Source organism: Artibeus jamaicensis, unplaced genomic scaffold, assembly GCF_021234435.1.
Source record: "Artibeus jamaicensis isolate MK-2021 breed Jamaican fruit bat unplaced genomic scaffold, CSHL_Jam_final contig_3230, whole genome shotgun sequence".
Lineage (NCBI taxonomy): Eukaryota > Metazoa > Chordata > Mammalia > Chiroptera > Phyllostomidae > Artibeus > Artibeus jamaicensis.
Genome location: NW_026521764.1, coordinates 6403223 through 6424098, shown reverse-complemented (window position 1 = coordinate 6424098; position 20876 = coordinate 6403223). Strand labels below are relative to the sequence as shown.

The 20876-nt window shown below is 45.4% G+C and overlaps 1 protein-coding gene across 1 annotated transcript in view; it reads left to right on the top strand.

The window, feature by feature from the left end:
• CPVL (carboxypeptidase vitellogenic like) overlaps positions 1 to 20876 on the top strand; it is a 94170-nt gene that overhangs the window by 12864 nt on the left and 60430 nt on the right. Inside the window, 5 exon segments of the mRNA XM_053663618.1 lie at positions 6107 to 6115; positions 13289 to 13299; positions 14726 to 14840; positions 15811 to 15869; positions 17216 to 17295. Of these exon segments, the coding sequence (XP_053519593.1) occupies positions 6107 to 6115; positions 13289 to 13299; positions 14726 to 14840; positions 15811 to 15869; positions 17216 to 17295 (274 nt within the window).

The window sequence follows — 20876 nt, the reverse complement described above, 5'->3', positions numbered from 1 at the left end:
CTATGGGCCACTGCCCTGCATGCAGTGTTCCTGACCCCAGAGTGGTCCATGATGCTTTTTCCTAGAAAGAAACAATGAGAGCAGTTAAACCCAGATGGAGGTGGTGTTGTCTGGTGCGCCCTCCCGGGACAGAGGATGAAGAGGGGAGGGCAGCCTTTGGGGATCAGCTTCCCCAATCCTGCTTGGTTTCCTCTAACAGCTACTGGGCCTCAGCCTCCACTGCATTCTCTGTCACCCCACCCTACTCCCACCCCACCCTGCCCAAGGACCCTAATTTCTTACTTTCTCTTCAGCTTTGGTGGCTGTTTACAACACCAGTAATTTCCTCAATGACTTCTGCATATTGAGTCTTCTTTAACCATGACCCAGATTTGTGAAAACAGAAACTAATGACAAGGGAAGTGATCTTTTTTTCCCCTTTAAAGATTTGAGAGAGGGGAACAGGGGGAATCCCCTTAGCTCAATTCACTGAGCTATACCACCCAGGGCTGATCTTTTGTTTTAACAACAGAACAAAGACCCAGTCCTTTCTTCCTTAGGTTGCCCCTGAGCAGGTGAATAGCTACAATGTGGGTGATGTAGCGGGATGGTCACGCTGGTCAGGAGAATGGGCCTGGGTCCTGCACCTTCTCCTGGGTGCCAGGCTGAGTGCTGAAACTCAGACCCCCTGCATCACACATGACCAAGCTGTTAGGGTTCCCCCCTTAATTAAATGAAAACCTAGCTGCCCATCTCTTGACCAGATTATGTCTTGGGGGACCAATAATGTTGTCCTAAATACATTCAAGGTGATCCCCAAGATGTAAACACAAGGCCGCCATGCCAGGAAAGAAATGCGGAGTGTTCTGTTGGAAATGATAGAAGCTTCAGGGGAGAGAGGCAGAGATGAAAAGAGAGTACCGCTGGCAGCTGTCACCTGGTGGCAGCCAGGCTAGATGGTTCCAAGACCTTCCTTCCCAGGGCCCACCTGCAGAAACAGTCCCTGGGGCCCCAAAGCAACTGTCCCTGCCAAGTCAGTTGGGCTATAAATTACGGAACCGGGCAGTTTGGGTGAAGGAGATAAAGCACGTGAGGAGGAGAAGCAGTGGTTGCCCAGATGGGGGAAGAATTCCTTTTATCTGGCAGAAATATTCATCCATTGCCTGTCTCGGGGAAGCAGCCGATATCGTCATCAGGACAGAAATGACCCCTTAGAAAAACCAAAGGCAAAGAGAATAAGACATCCAGGAAGGATGCCGCCACATTTGTAATATCCTCTGAGTATTTTCGGGGGCTGCCATTTCTCAAATTAGTTTTGTTTTCCTGTTATTCCTGTGAGACTCCCCTGTTATTGTATACAAATCAGGGCATGATGGGTTCTAGAACTGGAAGTTGGCGTGCAGTGGGGACACGGTCTGCAAGAGAAAGGAAAAGGCATTTTTGCATGGGATAAAAAGTATTGTATAATGAAGCCAATAAAAATGTAACAATTATAATAGCTGTTGTTCACTGAACATTGCCTCTGCTAAACACTGTATTTTTATTTAATCCTTACAATAACCATGAGAAAGGAATTATTATCCTCCTTTTTTAGATGAAGAGAATTACAGAGATTGAATAATTACTCTTCAGTTGCCCAAGAAGAAATGGGCAAGACTGGAATTTAAAGCCAGATCTGGTCCAGAGAAGTCTGTGCTCTTGATCACCACGGGGATCCTGAGAAAACTAGTCATGAAGGCACTGATGTCAGTCAAACTGGCATAAAACCTCGGCTTCACTACTTGGACCAAATGTGACCTTGGGTGCATTTTCTTAACCTTTCTGAGCCGTGATGTCCATTTTGGGTTGTTTTTTTTTTTTTTGTATACTTTAAGAGAGAGAGGAAAAAGAAAGGGAAAGAACATGGGTTGGCAGTCTCTCACACACCCACACCTGGGGACCTGGCCCACAACCCAGGCATGTGCCCTGACTGGGAATCAAATCAGCGACCCTTTTGTTCATAGGCTGGTGCTCAATCCACTGAGCTACACCAGCTGGGACCAGTTTCCTGGTTTGAAATGAAGATTAAATACCTACTTGGCAATGGCTTCGAGACCATTGGTATAATGTGGAAAGCCCTTAGATTGGTGCCTGATTTCTAGTAAGTACAGCTGCTATTGTTATTACTGCACTATTATCATTATCATTATCATTTTTTGTTATTAACACAAATACTGTACATAACTAAACAGTCACAATTTAGGAGGGTAAAGAAGATGGGAAGTACAGGGCTGTTCCAAAACGGAAGTAGCTGAGTGCCAGGCATGTAGGTTCATTGCTACCAGGTAAAAAAACTACAAAGTGAAATTGGGCTTTTCCACATTGAAGAAGATACAGATGGATATAGATTATTATTCTTTTTAATTAATACCCTTCTCATTGGAAAACATATGTAATATTTGACTTTCTCATAGGAATATAGGTAATTTGTTGGACACACTTAGCCCGAACCTGCAGGTTATTTACCTCGAATATCATGGAGTCAAAACCAGAGGTGTTCAGAGTTGGGCCTAGGCCCCTTCGTGGGGGTCTCTATCTTGCTCCTCTGGCCAAAAAGAATGGCTGGGATTCCTGGAGTCTGAGCATCCAATGACTGAGAAAGGTCAATATCGAGGCATCAGAAAGGCTCAGATGGGGTGAGGCATGGGGGCCCTGGAGACAACACGAGGTGCTTCCTCCCTTTCAGGATCATACAGGTGCTGACCCTGCTTCATCAGAGAGCAGGAGCATCAAGAGAGCATGGGGTTAGGCTAATACAGTCCACAAGTCTACAGTCAAGTGCAAGGTCACCACAGAGGCATTCTCTCTGCGAGAGGGAGCATGTGTCCCCAAGAGTGCCCTGTCGCCAGCAGGACAACCTCCCCCAGGGTTAAGGCACAGAACCAGGCTCCAGTTCCTCAGTGACAGACAAGGTGGAGCACAGTGGCTCCCAGGCTGGCCACTGCACCTCAGAAACACCTGGGGAGCATTACAAATAGGACAGATGCCCCAGCTCTGGGTTCAGCCCCTCCAAGTAGAGTCTGATCCAGCTGGTGTAGAGAGGGTCTGGGGATCACTATTTCTTTCTTTTTTATATATTTTTTAGTTTTATTGATTATGCCATTACATTTGTTCTATTTCCCCCTTCATTCTCCTCCACCCTGCACACCCCACCCCCACCATTCACCCCCTTTAGTTTATGACCACCTGTCTCAAGTTCTTTAGATTCTGAATTTCCCATACTATTCTTACCCTCCCCCTATCTATTTTTTATCTATGGTCTATGCTACTTATTCTCTGTACCTTCTCCCCCCTTCTCCTCCTGCCACTCCCCTGTTGCTAACCCTCCATGAGATCTTCATTTCTATGTTTCCACTCCTGATCCAGCTGTCCTCTTAATTTGCTTTTGTTTTAGGTGTGGTTCTTAATAACTGTGAGTTTGCTGTCCTTTCACTGTTCATCTTTTTTATCTTCTTTTTCTTAGGTAAGTCCCTTTAACATTTCATATAATAAGGGCTTGGTGATGATGAACTCCTTGAATTTGGTCTTATCTGAGAAGCACTTTATCTGTCCTTCCATTCTAAATGAAAGTTTTGCTGGATAGAGCAATTTTGGTTGTAGGTCTTTGGTTTTCATGACTTGGAATACTTCTTTCCAGCCCCTTCTTGCCTGTAAGGTCTCTTGAGAAATCAGCTGACAGTCTGATGGGAACTCCTTTGTAAGTAGGTGACTGTCCCCTTATCTCTTGCTGCTTCTAGGATTCTCTCCTTCATATGAATCTTGGCTAATGTAATGATGATGTGCCTTGGTGTGTTCCTTCTTATGTCCAACTTCTTTGGGACTTTCTGAGCTTCCTGGATTTCCTGGAAGTCTATTTCCTTTGTCAGAATGGGGAAGTTCTCCTTTATTATTTGTTCAAATAAGGTTTCCACTCGTGGCTGTTCCTTTCCCTTCTGGTACCTCTATAATTCAGATGTTGGAGCATTTAAAGATGTCCTGGAGATTCTTTAGCCTCTCTTCATTTTTTTGAATTCTTGTTTCTTCATATTTTTCTGTTTGGTCATTTTTTCCTTCTTTCTGGTCCGCTCCCTGATTTGAGTCCCAGTTTCCTTTCCATCACTATTGGTTTCCTGTGCATTTCCCTTCATTTCAATTAGTTTAGTCTTCACATGTTCCTCTAATTTGTGGCTAAAATCAACCAGTTCTGTGAGCATCCTGATCACCAGTGTTTTGAATTGTGCCTCTGATAGGTTGGCAATTTCTTGATCACTTAGATTTATCGGCTTTGGGGCTCTGAGTTCTTCTTGAGCCATTATTTTGATCTGTTCATGCCTGTTACATTTAAGGAGAGGTGCCTTAGTTGTTCACCAGGGTGGGGCCACCCAGGTCTCTGGTTTGTGACGTTATATGTGGGGGCGGGGTCAGAGAGGGAGCAATGGTGGTCCTCTTCCCTCCCTCCCGCCAGTCCCCCTCATAGCTCACACCCCGCCTGTTTATTTGTGCGCAGATGTGCGAGCTTGCCGCCCTGCGCCTGGCCTGCTCAGTCTGTCTCAATGATCCTCTCTTCGCTGGTTTATCTGCGCGCAAATGCATGACCGCAGTCAGCCAGCTGCCCCGCGCTTTCCCTGGGTCCGCCCGTAGCTACCCTGCACCTGGGATCCGTGCCCTCGGCTGCCTGTGCGGCCGCCCAGGTCAGGGGGATCTTTTTTGACCAACCTGCTCTGCTGCTGGCTTCACCCCTCTAACCAGTTTAGCTGAGTGGTTTATCGTTTATTGTTTGATTTTCTGTGGCTTGGCTGCATTTATTGTTATTAAAACTTTATTGTTTTTAGATTTGGTTGTGCGAGGAGGCAAAGTGTTTCCACCTATGCCTCTATCTTGGCAGAAGTCTGGGGATCACTATTTCTGACAAGTATGCCTAACGAGTGGTTCCAGTACAGCTAGCAAGAGGACTTGACTTTGGGAAAAGAGAACTGGAGGTCAGGACCCCAGAATTCTAGTTCTGGGTCTGCAGTTCCTGGCTGTCCACATTAGAATATGGCATTCATACCCTCTGGGCCTCAGTTTGCTCATATAGAAACGAAGATGTGGAACCTAGTTTATGTCTGAGGTCCCTTCCCAGACTTACATTCTGTGGTTCACAGTGTTAGCTTCCCTAGTAAGACATGCCTAAATGTACTCCCTAAGGTATAGAAACATTGAGGAAATCCAAGTCAGGGTCCAGGTTGAGTGGAAGAGCCCTTGAATTTATGGCCTCTCTGCTACCCAAGCTTCCAAAAAGTCACCAGTGACCTTTGTTTCTTGGTCTGTGGGTTCCTCTGTTGTCCCCTTCCATACTTAATCTAGGCTGGCCTTTATGACCAACACATTATAGCAGAAATGATGGCATGTGACTTCCAAGGTTTATAAAGGACAAAGCTGCTTGTGCCTTGGTCTCTTGGATCACTCACTTTGAGGGAAGGCAGATGCTATGGCAACCATCCAGATAAACCCTCACTGAAGAGGAAGTGAGGTCTCCATCAACCTTGGATGAAGTACTAGCCCAAGTCCAGCCTTCAGATGACTGCAGCCTGCCTGATAACTTGATTGCATCCTCATAAGAGCCCCTGAGCTGGCACCATCCAGCCAGATAGATATCTCTGAGTTCCTAACCTACAGAGAATGGAAGAGATAATACGTGATTGTTGTTTTAAGCTATTACGTTTGGAGACATGTTATGCAGCATTAGATAACTAATACAGCCTCTTGTCGTGTACTTTTGGGCTGTGACTGTGATATCTTGTGGCAATTAGAACTACAGGAGAGGTGACTACTGTGACATTTTTTTGTTTGTTTGTTTGCCTCTCAGCTTCAACTCTACCCTTACCTTGCTCTGTGATAATAGAGCTTAAACATTTTCCTATGCAGTGAACACGATACAAAACTTAGCCAGTAGAGGGTGCTACAGGGACATTGCAGGAGGAAGCGGGAGTCTTCCTGTTCCTGTGTCCCGAATTTTGCTTTCTCTTTTCCCTGTTGACTAATTTGTCAGCAACATGTGTGGGGGGACATTCAGTGGCCCTCTGCCTCAGGGGCACCGAGACCATGAAGACCCTCGGCAAATGTATAGTCTGGCTCTGTCCCAGGATGACCACCTGGCTGTGGCCCTCTCATCATGGACACCATACATCCCAGGCCTGGCCAGCAAGCAGGCTTCCAGCAGCCCACCTCTCGGCAGCCCCCTCAGCAGCCTTGACCACCTGCCCCGCAAGGCTGCTTTCCCACAGCCCTCCCATCATGGACACCATGCACGGACACAGATACTCTTAGTTGCACGTCACCCTTCAAGCAACGGGGCTCCCACGGCCCTGACGTCCTCTGCAGCACCACCCTGCCAGCCACAGCCCACAGCCCCTGGGGCCTTTCCTACTTGTCCAGGGGTTGTTGGTCAGCTTCGGGCCAGTCCCCCAGTGAACTTCTCAGCCACGCAGTGGGCTGTAACCACACCTTCCCAAGTGAGGTCTGCAGGGTAGCCTTGGGAAGGCCCCGTTCACACCTTGTGAATTTGTCCATCCATGGGAACTTTGCCTCAGGCTGGGGCATTCTTTAGGATCCTCTTTACATACGTGTGATTATTCTCCCATTATAATGAATCATTTTTATGTGAAAATTTCCCTGATTCCCCACACATGCTCATGGCTGATGGGGGCCAGAGCAAATATTGGAAATTTGAACAGAACTGAAGATCAGTGTTTCCAAGTAAGAATAACAATAATAATAGTAATATTTTAAAAAAGAAAACTGTTTAAATTAAAACTACGATGTAGTTTCTATCTTCTGATTGACTTGAAATTGAGAAAACTACCCCATTCTGAATCCTTCTCTCCTGCCTGGAGCCACCAAGGGCAAAAAGTGTTCCTGGCCTACGGAACCAGGAACAGAAATCAGGAGCCAGTTTTCTGTCTCAGCCCTATTCTGTCCAAGGCCACAGGATCACCCATCTGTGCTTCATTCTTCTCTGTTGGCAGATCAACAAGTTTTGCTTCTTCAGGCATTTGGTAGAAGATGACTACCCTACAGTGTCCAAGTTTACCTGTCTTTGGACCGTACTATCAACAGAGATTAATTATCACTTCTCCCAGGGACAGAATGCGATTGGCCCAGTTTGGGTCAGGTGCTCTTTCCTGGTCCAATCAGCTAAGGCTGAGGGTGCTGGGTCATGTGGCTAATGGGCCCTTTCCATTGGTGAATGGAGAGTCAGTTCTTAGAGAAGGGGGCTTGAGCTAATTATGTCTTAACCATAGATGGCTATGGAACCAACAACCTTACAGCTCAGATCTGGAGATCCCAGACATTTGTCTTCTTCAAACTTCCACTGTATCTTCTCCTTGCTGTGTTCTTACGGCTTCAGGAATTGGGAAGAGTAGCAGGGAGGTGAGACAAAACAGAAAAAAGTAGCTAAAATGATAAATTATAGATCATTCCATTCCCAGGGATGTATGAACTCTGCAGAAACCTCTGTGTGCCCGATTCCCTTTGAGAAACAAAAACTTAACCCCGAGAAGAAAGCAACTGATTTTTTCAACCATTTCTTTGCATCAAGGAGGGGGAGTCAGGTCTTTTCTCCACCCCACCCCCCATGTCTTCTAAAGTGCAACTTTCTGGCAAGAGGCACAAACAGAGAAGCCAGAACTGCCTCATGAAGTAATGAGAGCTGAGTAGAAAAGTTAGGAAGGAGAAAGGAGGGAAGGGCTCTAGTGGGGTGTGAGCTGGCTAATGTGACAACTCAAAACTCGACAACAGTGGAGGCTTGAGTGATGGCAGGAGGCTCGAGACAAGAAAGTCTGAGAGGGTCTCTTTTCTGTAGGATGGCACAGGGAGACAACTGCTGTGAAGGAAGGCTTCCTGCAGGGTCGACCCCCAGCACCATAGGCGCAATTCCTCTGGAAAGCGCAGAATGTCTGAAGGGAGTGGTTAGTATACACTGGCAGTGTGTATGCAGGATTAAACTGTTATTAGGTACCTTGTTAATGATTCTGGTCACAAAGCCAATTGTTTGAAATAAAAAGCTCTGCCTTGATTAACACCATTATTGTAGCCACTCATGTATCAGCTGAACTGGAATCTCTATGGCAAAATAGGAGTCCCTTCAAACATACTTGGGGGAATTTGGGGGATATTTACTTGGGGGTACTGACTTCAGTTAAGATAGAGAACATTACTTAAGCCGAGCAAATAACCAGCTTCTACATATAGAAGTGTGAGGGGAGCCTTAATTACTTTCCTAATTACACTTCTCATTGTAAGTACCATTGATTTGGGTTGGTTAGTGTTTTAGTTGCTGTTTTTCTTACAAAGTGTGGTGTGCCTTACTGGGGGCGGGGCAAAGGGGGTGGCTAGAGTATGCACCCAGCCCTGGGCATTGGCAGAAAATGTGGCCCCAATACTTGTTGAGACACCTATGAATCCCTGGAGTCACTCCAGTAAGTCCTCTGTATACAATACAGTCATGGTATCTGGGAGTACTGAAACCTACATGTCTTTAGCCCTCCCCCACCCCAGGATGTGCACTCAATACCTCAGTGATATGTGTAAGGCCTGCATAGAAGGTTCTCTCTGCCATGTTACATAGAAGAGGAAGGAGAGAAGCCTGGTTTGATTTGATATGGGAAGGGGTCGGGGAGCAGGGCTGAAAAGGAAGACTCACCAAAAATATGAGTGTTGCTTCAAACGACAAGCTACTAAGACATAGGGTAGATTTTTCACCATCGTGAATAAACAAGGAAATGCACTAGTGTGAGAAATTGTGAAATCTCCTTCTATGGAGATTCTTCACAAATGGAATCGATAACCTGCCTCCTTCTGGGCTGATTATCCTGGAACAAACTCCAAGCAAGGAGTGACCAAGTTCACAAATTGGCCACCAGGGGTCACCAGGAGAATTGAAAGGGCTTCGGAGGCAAAGCCAATTTCTTGTTCATCAGCAGAAAGAGCTGGTTTGTGGGACCTGGGTGCCCACACTCTTCTGTTGCTACGGGGACTTCTCCCTTAAATATTTAGGACTCCTTTTACATTTAGAATTTCTGTGTTCCTTCTTATAATTGTCGGCGCTTGCTACACTACTCAGACCTATGTCTTTAATAGAGATTTTATTTTCTTTTTAATTAAATATACGAATGCTTATCAGTAGGAGTTACTCATCTTTCAGGCATCAGCTCCAATGTTAAGTTATGACAAAGGCCTTTAAGTATTTAACCTCTAGTCCCTCCATTACTCCCTCAGAGCACCCATTTCTTTAATTCCTTCTTTACTTCCCACCTCACAAGAAAAAATAAGCAGATCTAACATTTAAATAAATGTGCCAGGCTCTATTTTAAGTGTTGTGTGTGTATGTGTGTATATATATATATATACATATATATGTATATATATATACATATATATATATATTCACTCTTCCAATCTGCACAAAGACCATATGAGGTAGATATTTTCGGTCTTTTTTATTTGTAAGCAGAGAACACGGAGACACAGAGATATTAAGTAACTTGCCCAAGGACACACAGCTATAGAATAGTGTAGGTGGAATTCAAAACTTGGCTGTCTGGTGCCAAAATTCGTGCACTTACTCACCTGTCCGTGAGTGGGAGCTGGTCTCCATCGCCAGCTCCAGACCAACCCCCATGAGTGGCCCGTGTCACACGCCTAGTGAGTTAATACACTGCGGCAAATTCGGAGTGGCGTGCTCTTCAGCCCGGTGACAGGTACTGACAAGAAGACATTTTCACAGCATGTTGTTAGGTGGATACAACAAATACAGAGTATTATTTATAGCCTGATCCTATTTTTTGGGCAAAAGTATTTTTATATATAGTATACATAATATCTACAAGATATGTATATATCTATGTGGGGGGGGTGAGTAGAGAAAAATCTGGAAGCCTAAACATTTCAGGATCTTCTTTAGGGAAAAGAACTGGTGAGGCAAGGGGAATGTTTTTATACCTTATTTGAAAAAAAATTGTTAAGAATAAGTACTTTCTTTGTAACCTGAATGTTTTGTGTAAAATTTTTAGAACATTTGACCAAAATCAATGTCCTATTTTTCTTGCTTCAACACACTCTCAAATTAGAGCCTCAAAACAATACATACTTTCAAAGTCCTAACTTTTGGAAAAATTGTAAATGAATTAAAGCAGGTTTTTACTTTGTTTGCTCCCAAGCTTTGCAGCGTAGTTCTTTTCAGGATGTCTTCATGTATCCTTATTTCTTCCTAAGTGGGGGACGGTGAGTGGGGGAAGGGCCGCGTTCTCACACCTGAGAGCTAAACACATCCCCTGAGCATTGTCGCATAATAACTATGTCATTATTAGTTATGACCTTATTAGTTAATTAATAATAACGATGTCATTATTAATTATTGCTGTATGTCATTACATCACAATGCCATATTATATTACAAAAGTCTGCGTACTGGGATATCACTCACTCTTGGGTTTTTAGCACTGAACATGTACATCTTTACCTTCTAGAATCTGACTTTTGCATTTCATCCCAGAGAAGGGCAGTTCATGGGTTGGTTGGCCCATCAAGGAAGAAATATGTGCACATGGAGTTTTCGTTAAAAATAGGCCTTTTCAAGGGTTGTTGAGCTCACTCGCATCCTTCAGGAAAGCAAATTTGAGCAGCAAGGTCAGCTGAGGCGAGAGGTGTCTATGCAGATCTCTTATTATTTAAGCATTCCAAGAATGCAGTGCCCTGGGTTTCGAAGTTGCATAATAAAGATGTTTGGCACTTAGGTGTTTGACTTGACTTTGTAGTGTGGCCTCTCAGGGTCGGGCTATTTTCCCGAGAGCTGGGAACTCCCTCTTTGTGCCAGGTCACAGGAAGGGACATGAAAAGCCAGGGAGGATAGGGCGGAGAGCAGAGGGCCCAGGCATCCACGAGCGCAAACCTCCCATCCATCGCCCTCCCAGAGCCACAGCGCTGCCTGCACAAAGCTCCCACCTGGGAGCTTTAAAAGAGACTAATGTCTCAGCCCGGGCCAGGTGGCTTCCTTGGCTAGAGTGTTGTCCTGATACCCCACGGCTGGGGGTTCAATCCCTGGTCAGGACACATACAGGAATCAACCAATCAATGCATGAATAAGTAGAACAAAAAAAAAATTGATGTCTCTCTCTCCCTTTTTTACCTCCCTAAAATAAAAAATTCTTTAAAATAAATTAAAAATGAAAAAGACTGGTGTCTGCTCAAACCAGACCAGTTAATTCAGAATCCCTGGGATTTCAGCCTAAGCTGTGTTTTTGGTTTTTTTTTTTATCTCTCTAGGCTCTTTTAATGGGAGGAAAAAGCTGAGAACCACTGTCTCGCCTGCAGCACACTGTGGCTTCTAGAAACTCACGTGCACATCAGGAAGGAAGGAAGGAAGTGTGTGTGCTTTGGGGTGAGGAGACTGGATGTCCACTGGATGGGTGGACTTGCCGTATGTCATTCCCCGGAGGCCAGGACTAATTTCATACGGATTCCATTGTTTCTCCCCTCTAATATTCTTCTACTGCTGCTGGAATACAAGTGGAATGTGGTCCTGGTGAGTGGTACTGAATAGCAAGTGAGAGGATCTGAGGGGAGATAAAGATCACTTATACAAACAAAATACATACCGTTTGAGCCAGGCCTGGGGGGGGGGCAGGCTGGCTGTATTTACTCCGCCCGGCAGAGTTGTCAGTATCATGTCACCATGCGTTTCTTTTCACTGAGGCTCAGGCCAGCAGGTGAGGTGGGCACTACCGCCTTTCAGTGGATGGGGAAACTGAGGGCTGGGACACCAGGGCTATTAGGCGACCAAGTAGAACCGGAACCCATCTGGCTCCCCATTCCAGGGCTCACTTTGTTTCCCTGAAGCACCTTTAAAAGGCTGTCTTTGATTTTAATTTTTTCTTCTTCAATTTACAGGACAAGTCCCTACTTCTTTTGACTTTTTGTGAATATTTGCAACACTTGAGGCAAGAGGACTAACTAATAAAAAACCAACTAGGGAAGATGTCTGCCAAAGGAGCAAAGAAAAACACCAAATTACCTGTTTTTCTTATTCTCTCATGTAGAGAGGGTTTACCTTAAAACCATTTACAAATTCCTAGTATTTGTCTATTATAGCAACAGCTAACACTTGCAGAACCTGAGTTATATGCCACTCACTGGGCCTTCTGAAATTATTGTTTCATTATTACTTTCATTTTTTTCTGTACAATGGCTCTGGCAGTGCTTAGTTGTCTTTAACTGCATTCGAAACAGTTTTGTCAGAGTGTATTGTGACAGCTGTCATATCAGCATGCATTTAAAAAACATCAAAATTGATAAATTTTGTGTAGTCATTTTAATATGAAAGATGGAAGAAAATAAGCAACATTTTCAGCATATTATGTTATGCTTTATTATTTCAAGAAAGGTAAAAATGCAAACTGAAACAAAAAAAGATTTGTGCAGTGTGTGGAGAAGGTGCTATAACTGATCAAACATGCCAAAAGTGGTTTGCGAAGTTTCTTGGTTCTATTGACATTTTGGCCAAGTAATTCTTTGCTGTGGGGCTGTCTGATATGTTGGAAGATGTTTAGCAACACCCCTGGCTTCTACCCACTAGAAGCCAACAGTGGGAGATAGCCGACATACTCAAAATACCCAAATCAATAAAGTTATTGGTGAAAATGAAAAATGTGTCTTTTACTTTACAGGAAAAGCTAAATGGACTTTTTGGCCAACCCAATCATTTATTTAGTCCTCTTGACCACCACAGGGCACAGGTGCTATGACGGATCCCCATTTTACAGGTGGGGAAACTGAGGCCCAGAGAGCTTAAGTAACTTGTCTAAAGACACACTGCTAGTGGACAGTGAAGTCCAGATTTGAAGCTAGTTGAGGGCAAGAGCTCACAGATCCATCCATTATACCATGCTGACTCTTGGAGTACAGCCTGCTGATCCGAGTCCCCAGTCTGACTCTGGGCCCTGACCTTTTCTACCTGTTTCCTTTGTGATACTATTTGCACTGGCTCTGCTTTAATCATGCATTAGGGTTGTTCTAGGGGCTTCACAAATAGTATCTCATTTAATTCCTTAATCCTGGAGAGTGGGCCCCACGGGCAGCCCCTCATGGGGAGGCTGTTCTTACCACCACCTCTCTTTCAGCAAGGCACCCTCAGTCCCTTTCCAAAGCTACCGCGTGACTCTATGTCTGACTTCTCATGACTGAAGAACAGAAGTCCTCCAGCCAGTCTGTCCTCAGGGATCGAACCCCATATGGTCTACTCTTTCTCCAGTCCCAGCTGTGGCCTCCCAGATCGCCTCCTCTTGACTTAGTCTTGCCTTCTGCCCACAGCCTTCTTGCAACCTCACGTAGACGGGGCCAGTTCTCTCAGACCTTCTCACCAAGTGCTGGTTTGTCTCTATGAGTGGGCTGAGTCAGAAGACACAGCGTTTCGTTCTGGGCTGAAGCAATAGGATCCTCCTTTTTGAAGCCTGGTTGACCAAACCTCACATGAGCCATGACGTCAAACGAGGGCTCACTGCCACGTTCCGATCTGAGCCTTGGGGAGGCCCCATGGACCATCTTTCACATTGCTCTGGAGGGTCACTTTGCCAGGCAGCCTCTGTACCCACCACTCTTATACCCAGTCCTCTTGTCTTGAAGATTTCCCCTGGGTTTTCCTTTTATCTTCGGCATTGCTTCCTGGCTCCTGTGTGCCCGGCTCCTTCTCTGCTTCCAGGGCTTACCTTAATTCTCAGGATATCACTGAGTCCTTCCCTGGTCAATGTGTCTAAAGGAAGACCCTCTCTCTCCACCCTCAGCTACTCTTTTAACATCACCTTTATTTTTTTTGGTACTCTTTAAACATCACATTTATTTATTTACTTACATATTGTCTATACTCCCCATGAAAATGTAAGCTCAAAGAAAATAAGGAGCTTCCTTTTTCATTCATGCGGTATATCTTTTTGCATGGTTTCTGACCAATAGGAGCTGCTGAGTACCGTCCTGCATGGTGCCTGGCCAGTAGGAGGTGCTCAGCGAATATGGGCTGAATGAAAGAACTGAAGAATACCCCGTCGTTGGGAGTGAGGATGCTGACACCAGGGCGGCATCCCAACCCCGTCAAGGACTGTTTCTTATTTACGTCTCCTACATCTCTGAGACAAACCTGGATGTTGCTTAGGGTTTTGTTGCTGTGGTTTTTGCATGGGCTCGGTGACACCAGGCCAGTGCACTGCTTCTCAGTGCCCTCATGCTGAATGACGCTGCCGTTGTACTGGCAGACACCTTCTGAGTGTGTAAAGTTAGAGAGGCTCTTTGGGCTCTCGGTGAAGGATGCAAACTGCCACTGAGGATGACGGGTTCTTTGTGCCTCTTCGGAGATACGTGGGTCAAATGAAAGTTGAAACACCTGAAAAACGGTAACCGTGTCCTAGGCAGTATGCTGGATGGTTAGGGACATACAAAGGCACAGCTCTGCATTGCCATGGGGTTTTTTGATTATTGGAGAGAAAAGACAATGGTGTAAGAGAGAACCCAGGATGGGAGGCAAATACTAACTCAAAACTACAAAAGATGATGAGTGCCTTGCTTGTGATGGAGAGGGTCACTGGGGTCTGGGAAGTCTTTATGAGATTTACTCAAGACAGGATTTGTGCGAATTTGCTGGAGTGCACCCCACAGCCTTAGCACTCTGTGTGGTCACCATCCTCTCTGTCCCCTCTAGATACAGTCGTCAACTGCTCCAGTGGTCCTCTGGCTGCAGGGCGGGCTAGGAGTTTCATCCTTGATGGGACTCTTTGTGGAACATGGGCCTTACGTTGTCACAGAAAACCTGACTGGTAAGTATTGCTTGAGCTTTATTTCCCTATGGAGAATTCTTCATCTGAACCTTCTGTCTGCTCCAGGAATAATTTAGAGTACACAGTGAACCGCTAGGAATAGCTTAGCAGTTCCAGATTATGAAAACATGGCCTCCTGGCAATGTCTGCCCCAGAAGGAGGGGCCAGCAGAGCTGGGCTGCTCTTTCCCTCGAAATTTGGGTGAAAGGTTCTAAGCTATTTTCTTGCAGTCTGCTGCTAACTGAAGCAATCTGGGCTTATGAAAACAGGTGGTACTAATTACTACGTAGGCAAGCTCTTGTGCATGGGCCTAATGGTGAATTATATCCCTAATTATTCATATGAACTGAACACTGTGTGGTTCAGTCACAAGTGATCGGATATCTTGGAAGCAGGAGACTATGGGTGGGGGCTGGGGTGAAGGAAGGAATGGAGGGGGAGCTTCGCTGGCTGTAACCCAGGTCTATCTCCATCTCTTTTTTGGGGGAAATTGTTTACTTTCCCTGGGTTAGAATCTGGCAGGTGCATCAGCTGGTGACTCATTAGGAGTGCCTGCGTGCCACCTCTGTTGAGGTTCTTCTTTTCAGCACTGGGTGGGAGGAAGAGGACCAGGAGGACAGGACAAGAGGATGGTCCCTTGGAGGAAACAGGCAGGTTTATTGAATGGGTGGTGGATGGGTGTTCTACGCGAGCTGCACACTGTTTTGTTCTAAACCAAGCTGCCCACGGTTTTGTTTCTAAACTTCATCTTGGATAAAGAAACCCTCTGGGTTTGGCAAAAGTAAAGGAGAGGAGAGGAGAAAGTGTTGGTGTCTGCTCCCACAGTGAGGGGACAAAGATGGCTGAGGGACACCAAGAGTGTGTCGATGTGGTGAGGACAGGAGGGCATGCTGGGCTCCGGACCGGAGCCTGGCCTTCAGTGGGAGGTTTGCTCATGACTTACTCTTGAACATTTTCTCTGTCCTGCCAGTGGCCATCCGAGACTTCGCTTGGACCTCCACCCTGTCCATGCTGTACATTGACAACCCAGTGAGTGCCAAGGGCCTGCCAAGATGGCCATGCTGGCCTCGCTGGTCTTTGTCCTTTTGATTAAGTACATTTGAGAAATAGGAAAACAAAGAAATAGAAATCTCATTTTTTTCTTTCTTAAATAGCATTTAATCTAGTAAAAATATTTTTAGATATTTAGTGTTTCTGACATGTATCATTATATCTGGGTTTGGAGATTTTTTGCTTGGTGCCTTCTCTCCTTTTCTCATTTTAAATCTTGTAAAACATCCTGCTCACTGAGTTACATCATCCACGATAAGGGGTTAGCTTCTTTCCACGATGATACAACTTCCTGACATCGGGGGTTATTACAAAGTATCAGGACTCCAAATCTTTCACAAAGAGTTCTAGATACAAAAAGTCAAAACTGGTCTCCTCCGCTTTCCATCACAAGCAGAATGCCTCATCTCTGGACAAAAAGTGGAATTCACCTTGGGAGCTCTTCTGAAAGTGAGTCCAAAAAACTACCAAGTAAGATGGCAACTTTAGGATCAGCTTCTGCAGATGATTTGCCTCCTAATTTCTCTAATGTCTCTTACTTCCCAGATGACTCAGAAAGAAAACAGGTAAATAGGGAGAGAAAAAAGTCCCAACACACTTGCCCTCTGACCCCCCCCATCAACCCTCCTCTTTCCTAGTCTGTAACTGAATAAAAGTTGAATTAAATTTCTTGATCCCTTGGGTGTTTTGGGAAAAAAGTTATATTTGGTGGATAGTGCTTTTCTCACACAAATTACTGATACAAAATAAGGAATAGTTTATGCTCACAACTCAGTTGTCTATGAACTTCTAGGTATAAGGAAATACTACTTAAAAACTAATTCTTGTTTTATAGCCTCTTGTCTACTGAAGGGAATGGGCTGAGTGGCCATATTCTTCACTGATAAGGAAATGAATACACACCACACACACACCACACACACACACACACACACACACACACACGATCTGTTAGCTCAGGACACCCATGCACCATCCAGGTTTCAGAGAGGACACAACTGAGACTTTTGATACTGCAGCAGGGGCCAAGAAAAGGTGACTTCCTCATCCCTAAATCAACATTTGGCAGGGGCTCCACTGTGGGATCAGACAGCCCAGCCACTGACCAAGGGCAGAGTTTGTGCTGATGCTTTTTCTTTGGGCTTAGAGAAGGGGAAGGGAAGTAAGAGAAAGGCAGAACCCTCCTGTGAGGGGGTGGCAAAAATCCGAGGTCGGGGGCGGGGCTTCCGGGACAGGTCGGTTTCCTCCCAGTGTGGTATCTGTCGGTGGGGCTCCAAAGTATGTGTTCCTTTGTGTTTACACCTGCTTATTTATTTCACCTTTAGGTGGGCACAGGTTTCAGTTTTACCGATGATCCCCAGGGGTATGCCACCAACCAGGAAGATGTGGCTCAAGATTTATTCAGGTAAAAGGCCCCGGCTCTCTCTTAACCTTCAGCAGACCAAACACTTTTCTTTCAACAGATACATTCTTTCGGTAGTGGAAGTATTACTGACTGGTCCTTGTAGTCTAATTCCTAGACATTTTCAGAATACTTCTTCATGAGGAGTATACACACACACACACACACACACACACAGTCTATTTTCTATCTTTTCATAGTATCAACGATAACTGTAAAAGTGGCCAGCTGAGAAAGTAACAAGGACAGCTGAAATCTTAAACAATGGAAATCCTTAAGAAAACAATGAAAATGGTGAAAGATTTATATGATCTGAAGAGAAAGAGGGAGAATAGGAGGGAAAAGGTACAGGGAATAAGAAGCATAATTGGTAGGCATAAAATAGACAGGGGGAGGTAAGAATAGTATAGGAGATAGAAAAGCCAAAGAACTTATATGTACAACCCATGGACATGAGCTAAGGTGGGGGGAGGCAAGTGCTGGAGGGTCAGGGGGTGCAGGGCAGAGGGGGACAGACTGGGTAAAAAATTGGGACAACTGTAATAGCATAATCAATAAAATATACTTTTTCAAAAGAAACAATGGGAATGGAGCAGAATTATTCAACCAAAGACGATCTTCAAAACTTTCAACCAGATGCCCGAGAGGTCTCCGCTTGCCTTCCAACATTACGTTGAACTCCGCATCTGTCAGGAAGCAACATCTTGGGTGTTTGTTTTCTTTCCCAGCATTCCTCCTTCTGTGACCCTCAGAGGCAGGTTTTCATTCTCTTGCTTCCCATCACTCTCCAGGCTGACAGTGCAGCTCATCGGCTAGTTTCTTCCCTTTTCCCTTCATCTTACAAAATTATTCTTTTATTACGGTTCCCTAGCTGGCATAGCTCAGTGGATTGAGTGCTGGTCTTTAAATCAAAGGGTCACTGGTTTGATTCCCAGTCAGGGCACATGACTGGGTTGTGGGCCAGGTCACCAGCTGGGGGTGTGCAAGAGGCAACCGATTGATGTATCTTTCCAACATTGATGTTTCTCTCCTTCTTTCTCCTTCCCTTCCCCTCTCTCTGAAAATAAATATTTTAAAAACGGAAGAAAAATAAAGTTATAAGCCTAATCGAACAGTACACATACGTAGTTTCTTCCTTTCTTTTTCTTACATTGTTATAGCTATTTCTAGTACCCTTTTTTAAAAAGTAAATGACCTTTCATATTCACATTTTTCCAGCTTGTGAATTATTACTAGTGACCAAGTCCTGAGTTCCTTCCAACCACGAAGCCACCACTCTTTATGCATTATGGGAACTTACTAAAAGCACCCAAGTGGCCAGAAGGAGCTAACCAGCCCCTCTGTCCAACCTCCCCCAAACACTCACTCTGCTAATTACTTGGGGAGCCAACTGCAACCAAGCCCAAAAGTGAAAGTGAATCCAATCGAGCCAGAGGTTTTTAATCTCTGACAAAAAAGCCTTCCGTTGTATTCTTTGTCCCCAAGGCAGGTGGCTCTGGGAGAGAGGAAGTGGGACCTTCCCTGCCTTTCTGCCAGAGACATTACTCTCTGCTCTGCTTCCTGACCCAGAAAAGAACGCAGCTGTTGTCCCGTGATTTGCACACTTCCATTCCATTTCCAGGGGGATGCACAGGACCCCACACTTCTGTCTCCCGGTACCCCAATCCCGGGAGCAGGCTGGGCAGGTCCTGGAAGAGGCCCCCTCCCCATTCTGGCTCACGCCGCATCCTCAGATATGATCTCCAAAGTGCACTTCCCAGTGTACTCAAGCGCTGGGTGTTTCTTATTTGTGTCAACTGTGGGCTCTCATTTGTTCAGATGGGAAACCTCCTTTTCTCCCCTACCCAACACCCCCACCCTCTTTTGGTTTAAATCCAAACCAGCTTAGTTGTTTAACTAGCAAACACCCCCAGGGCGGAGGTTCTGTATTAAAGAAACACACCAGTCCCCTGGAAGCCAGAGGGCTGCAGCCCTGCCTTTCCCCTTCTGTCTCTCCTTCCCCTCCCCTCCCCCAGGATGATCACAGCTTCCAGTGGACCCTCCGAGTGGATATCTACTGCTGACATGTGGCACATCTCCTCTCGCATGACATGTAAAGAGAACCTATTTCAAAGCACCCATTGTTTACAGCCGTTTGAGTTCTTTTTGCTTCAGGCTCTTAGAACTGAAAAATAGCTAATCAAGGGCAGTGCAGAAAACTGATTTCAGCTGTTTCCTCTCTCGTTTACACTATTTGTTTCCTCTCTCCAGCTCTCCAGATGGGTGGTTGGAATGAAAAGGTCGCTTTGGAACCTGCAAATGGGCTACTGCAGGTTTAAAGAGTAAACCTTTCTTCTTCTCTGTTTGAAAACCATCTTTCTTTTCTTCCAAAAATCCCCTTTCTTTTGGCCATGAATAGTGCCCGGGGAAAAGAGAAGAAGCCTCACAGGGCACCCAACATTCGGGCTGCTTTTCTGTGTGCTTGGAAAGGCAATGTTTTTACTAACAAGATGTTTAAATGTTCTTCCTCTTGGTTTCTCTTTTTCATACTTGGGTTGGGCTATTGAGCCACCATGCCTCTGTGGTTTAGAAAAATAGCAAGTGAACTAAGAATCATACATTTACTAACTTTGGCTTGGAGAATAGCAACCGGTGCCCCTCCCCTTCTGCCACTGCGTATCTATGGCTACCCCGTGGCAGGCGTTCTGGGGCTGGGGCACAGAGTGAGGGAGCCCCTGCCCGCCTGCATGATTTGCCTGGCGTGGCTTTCTCACTGCCGCATGGAGAGGGTGCTGTCATCCATCCCACGTGTTAGAGTAGCATGAGAAACAGTACCTACCGCTACCCGAAGCTGCACAGCCATGTGACTGTGAGACAGGTTTCATATATTAAATGAGAACATGGCCTGACACTCACAGGCCCGAGAAGGTCATTCAGGCCCGGCCACACCACAAAGCAGGGTGAATGGATGCCGCGGGTGGTTTCCTGTCTGTGGTCCCTGGCATCGGAACAAAACCACCCAGATCCTTGTTGCTGAGCTTGTTTGGGTCAAACTGCCAGTGACTAAAGCTGCCCCTTATTTGCGTTTTGTATTATGGAGCTTTTGCGTAGATTATTTTAACCTCGATCCTCCCGAATGTCATGAATTTATTATGCCTCTGACACTGTTCAGCCTGACCCATCTCACTTCCGTCTCCTGGTCTCTAAAGCGCTATGATTTTCACATACCTTCTCTTTTCACACACCCAGCCCAGCATCATCCCTTTTGGGGCCTGAGGCGCAATTTTCTGCTAGTCATTTTCTCTTGTAAGGTTCTGTTTCTTCCTGATGTCTCTCCGCTACCAGGTAGCTTCTGACTAACATTCTAATTATTACTTGGCTCAATGCCAGCAAGGTTGCCAAATGGAATTGCCTGGAAGAGGCATGCTTCCCGATGCCGGAATACACGTGTGGAGGGCACGCACATTTGTGTGTACTGTGTATCATATATTTTAGCAATTCTGCTTCTAAAATTTGAAATTTCATGTGACCATCCTTTTAGATTATATTTTTAGGCGAACCTTCATCATGTGACAAGAAGAGTCCTTGACTAAAAGCCATATGGA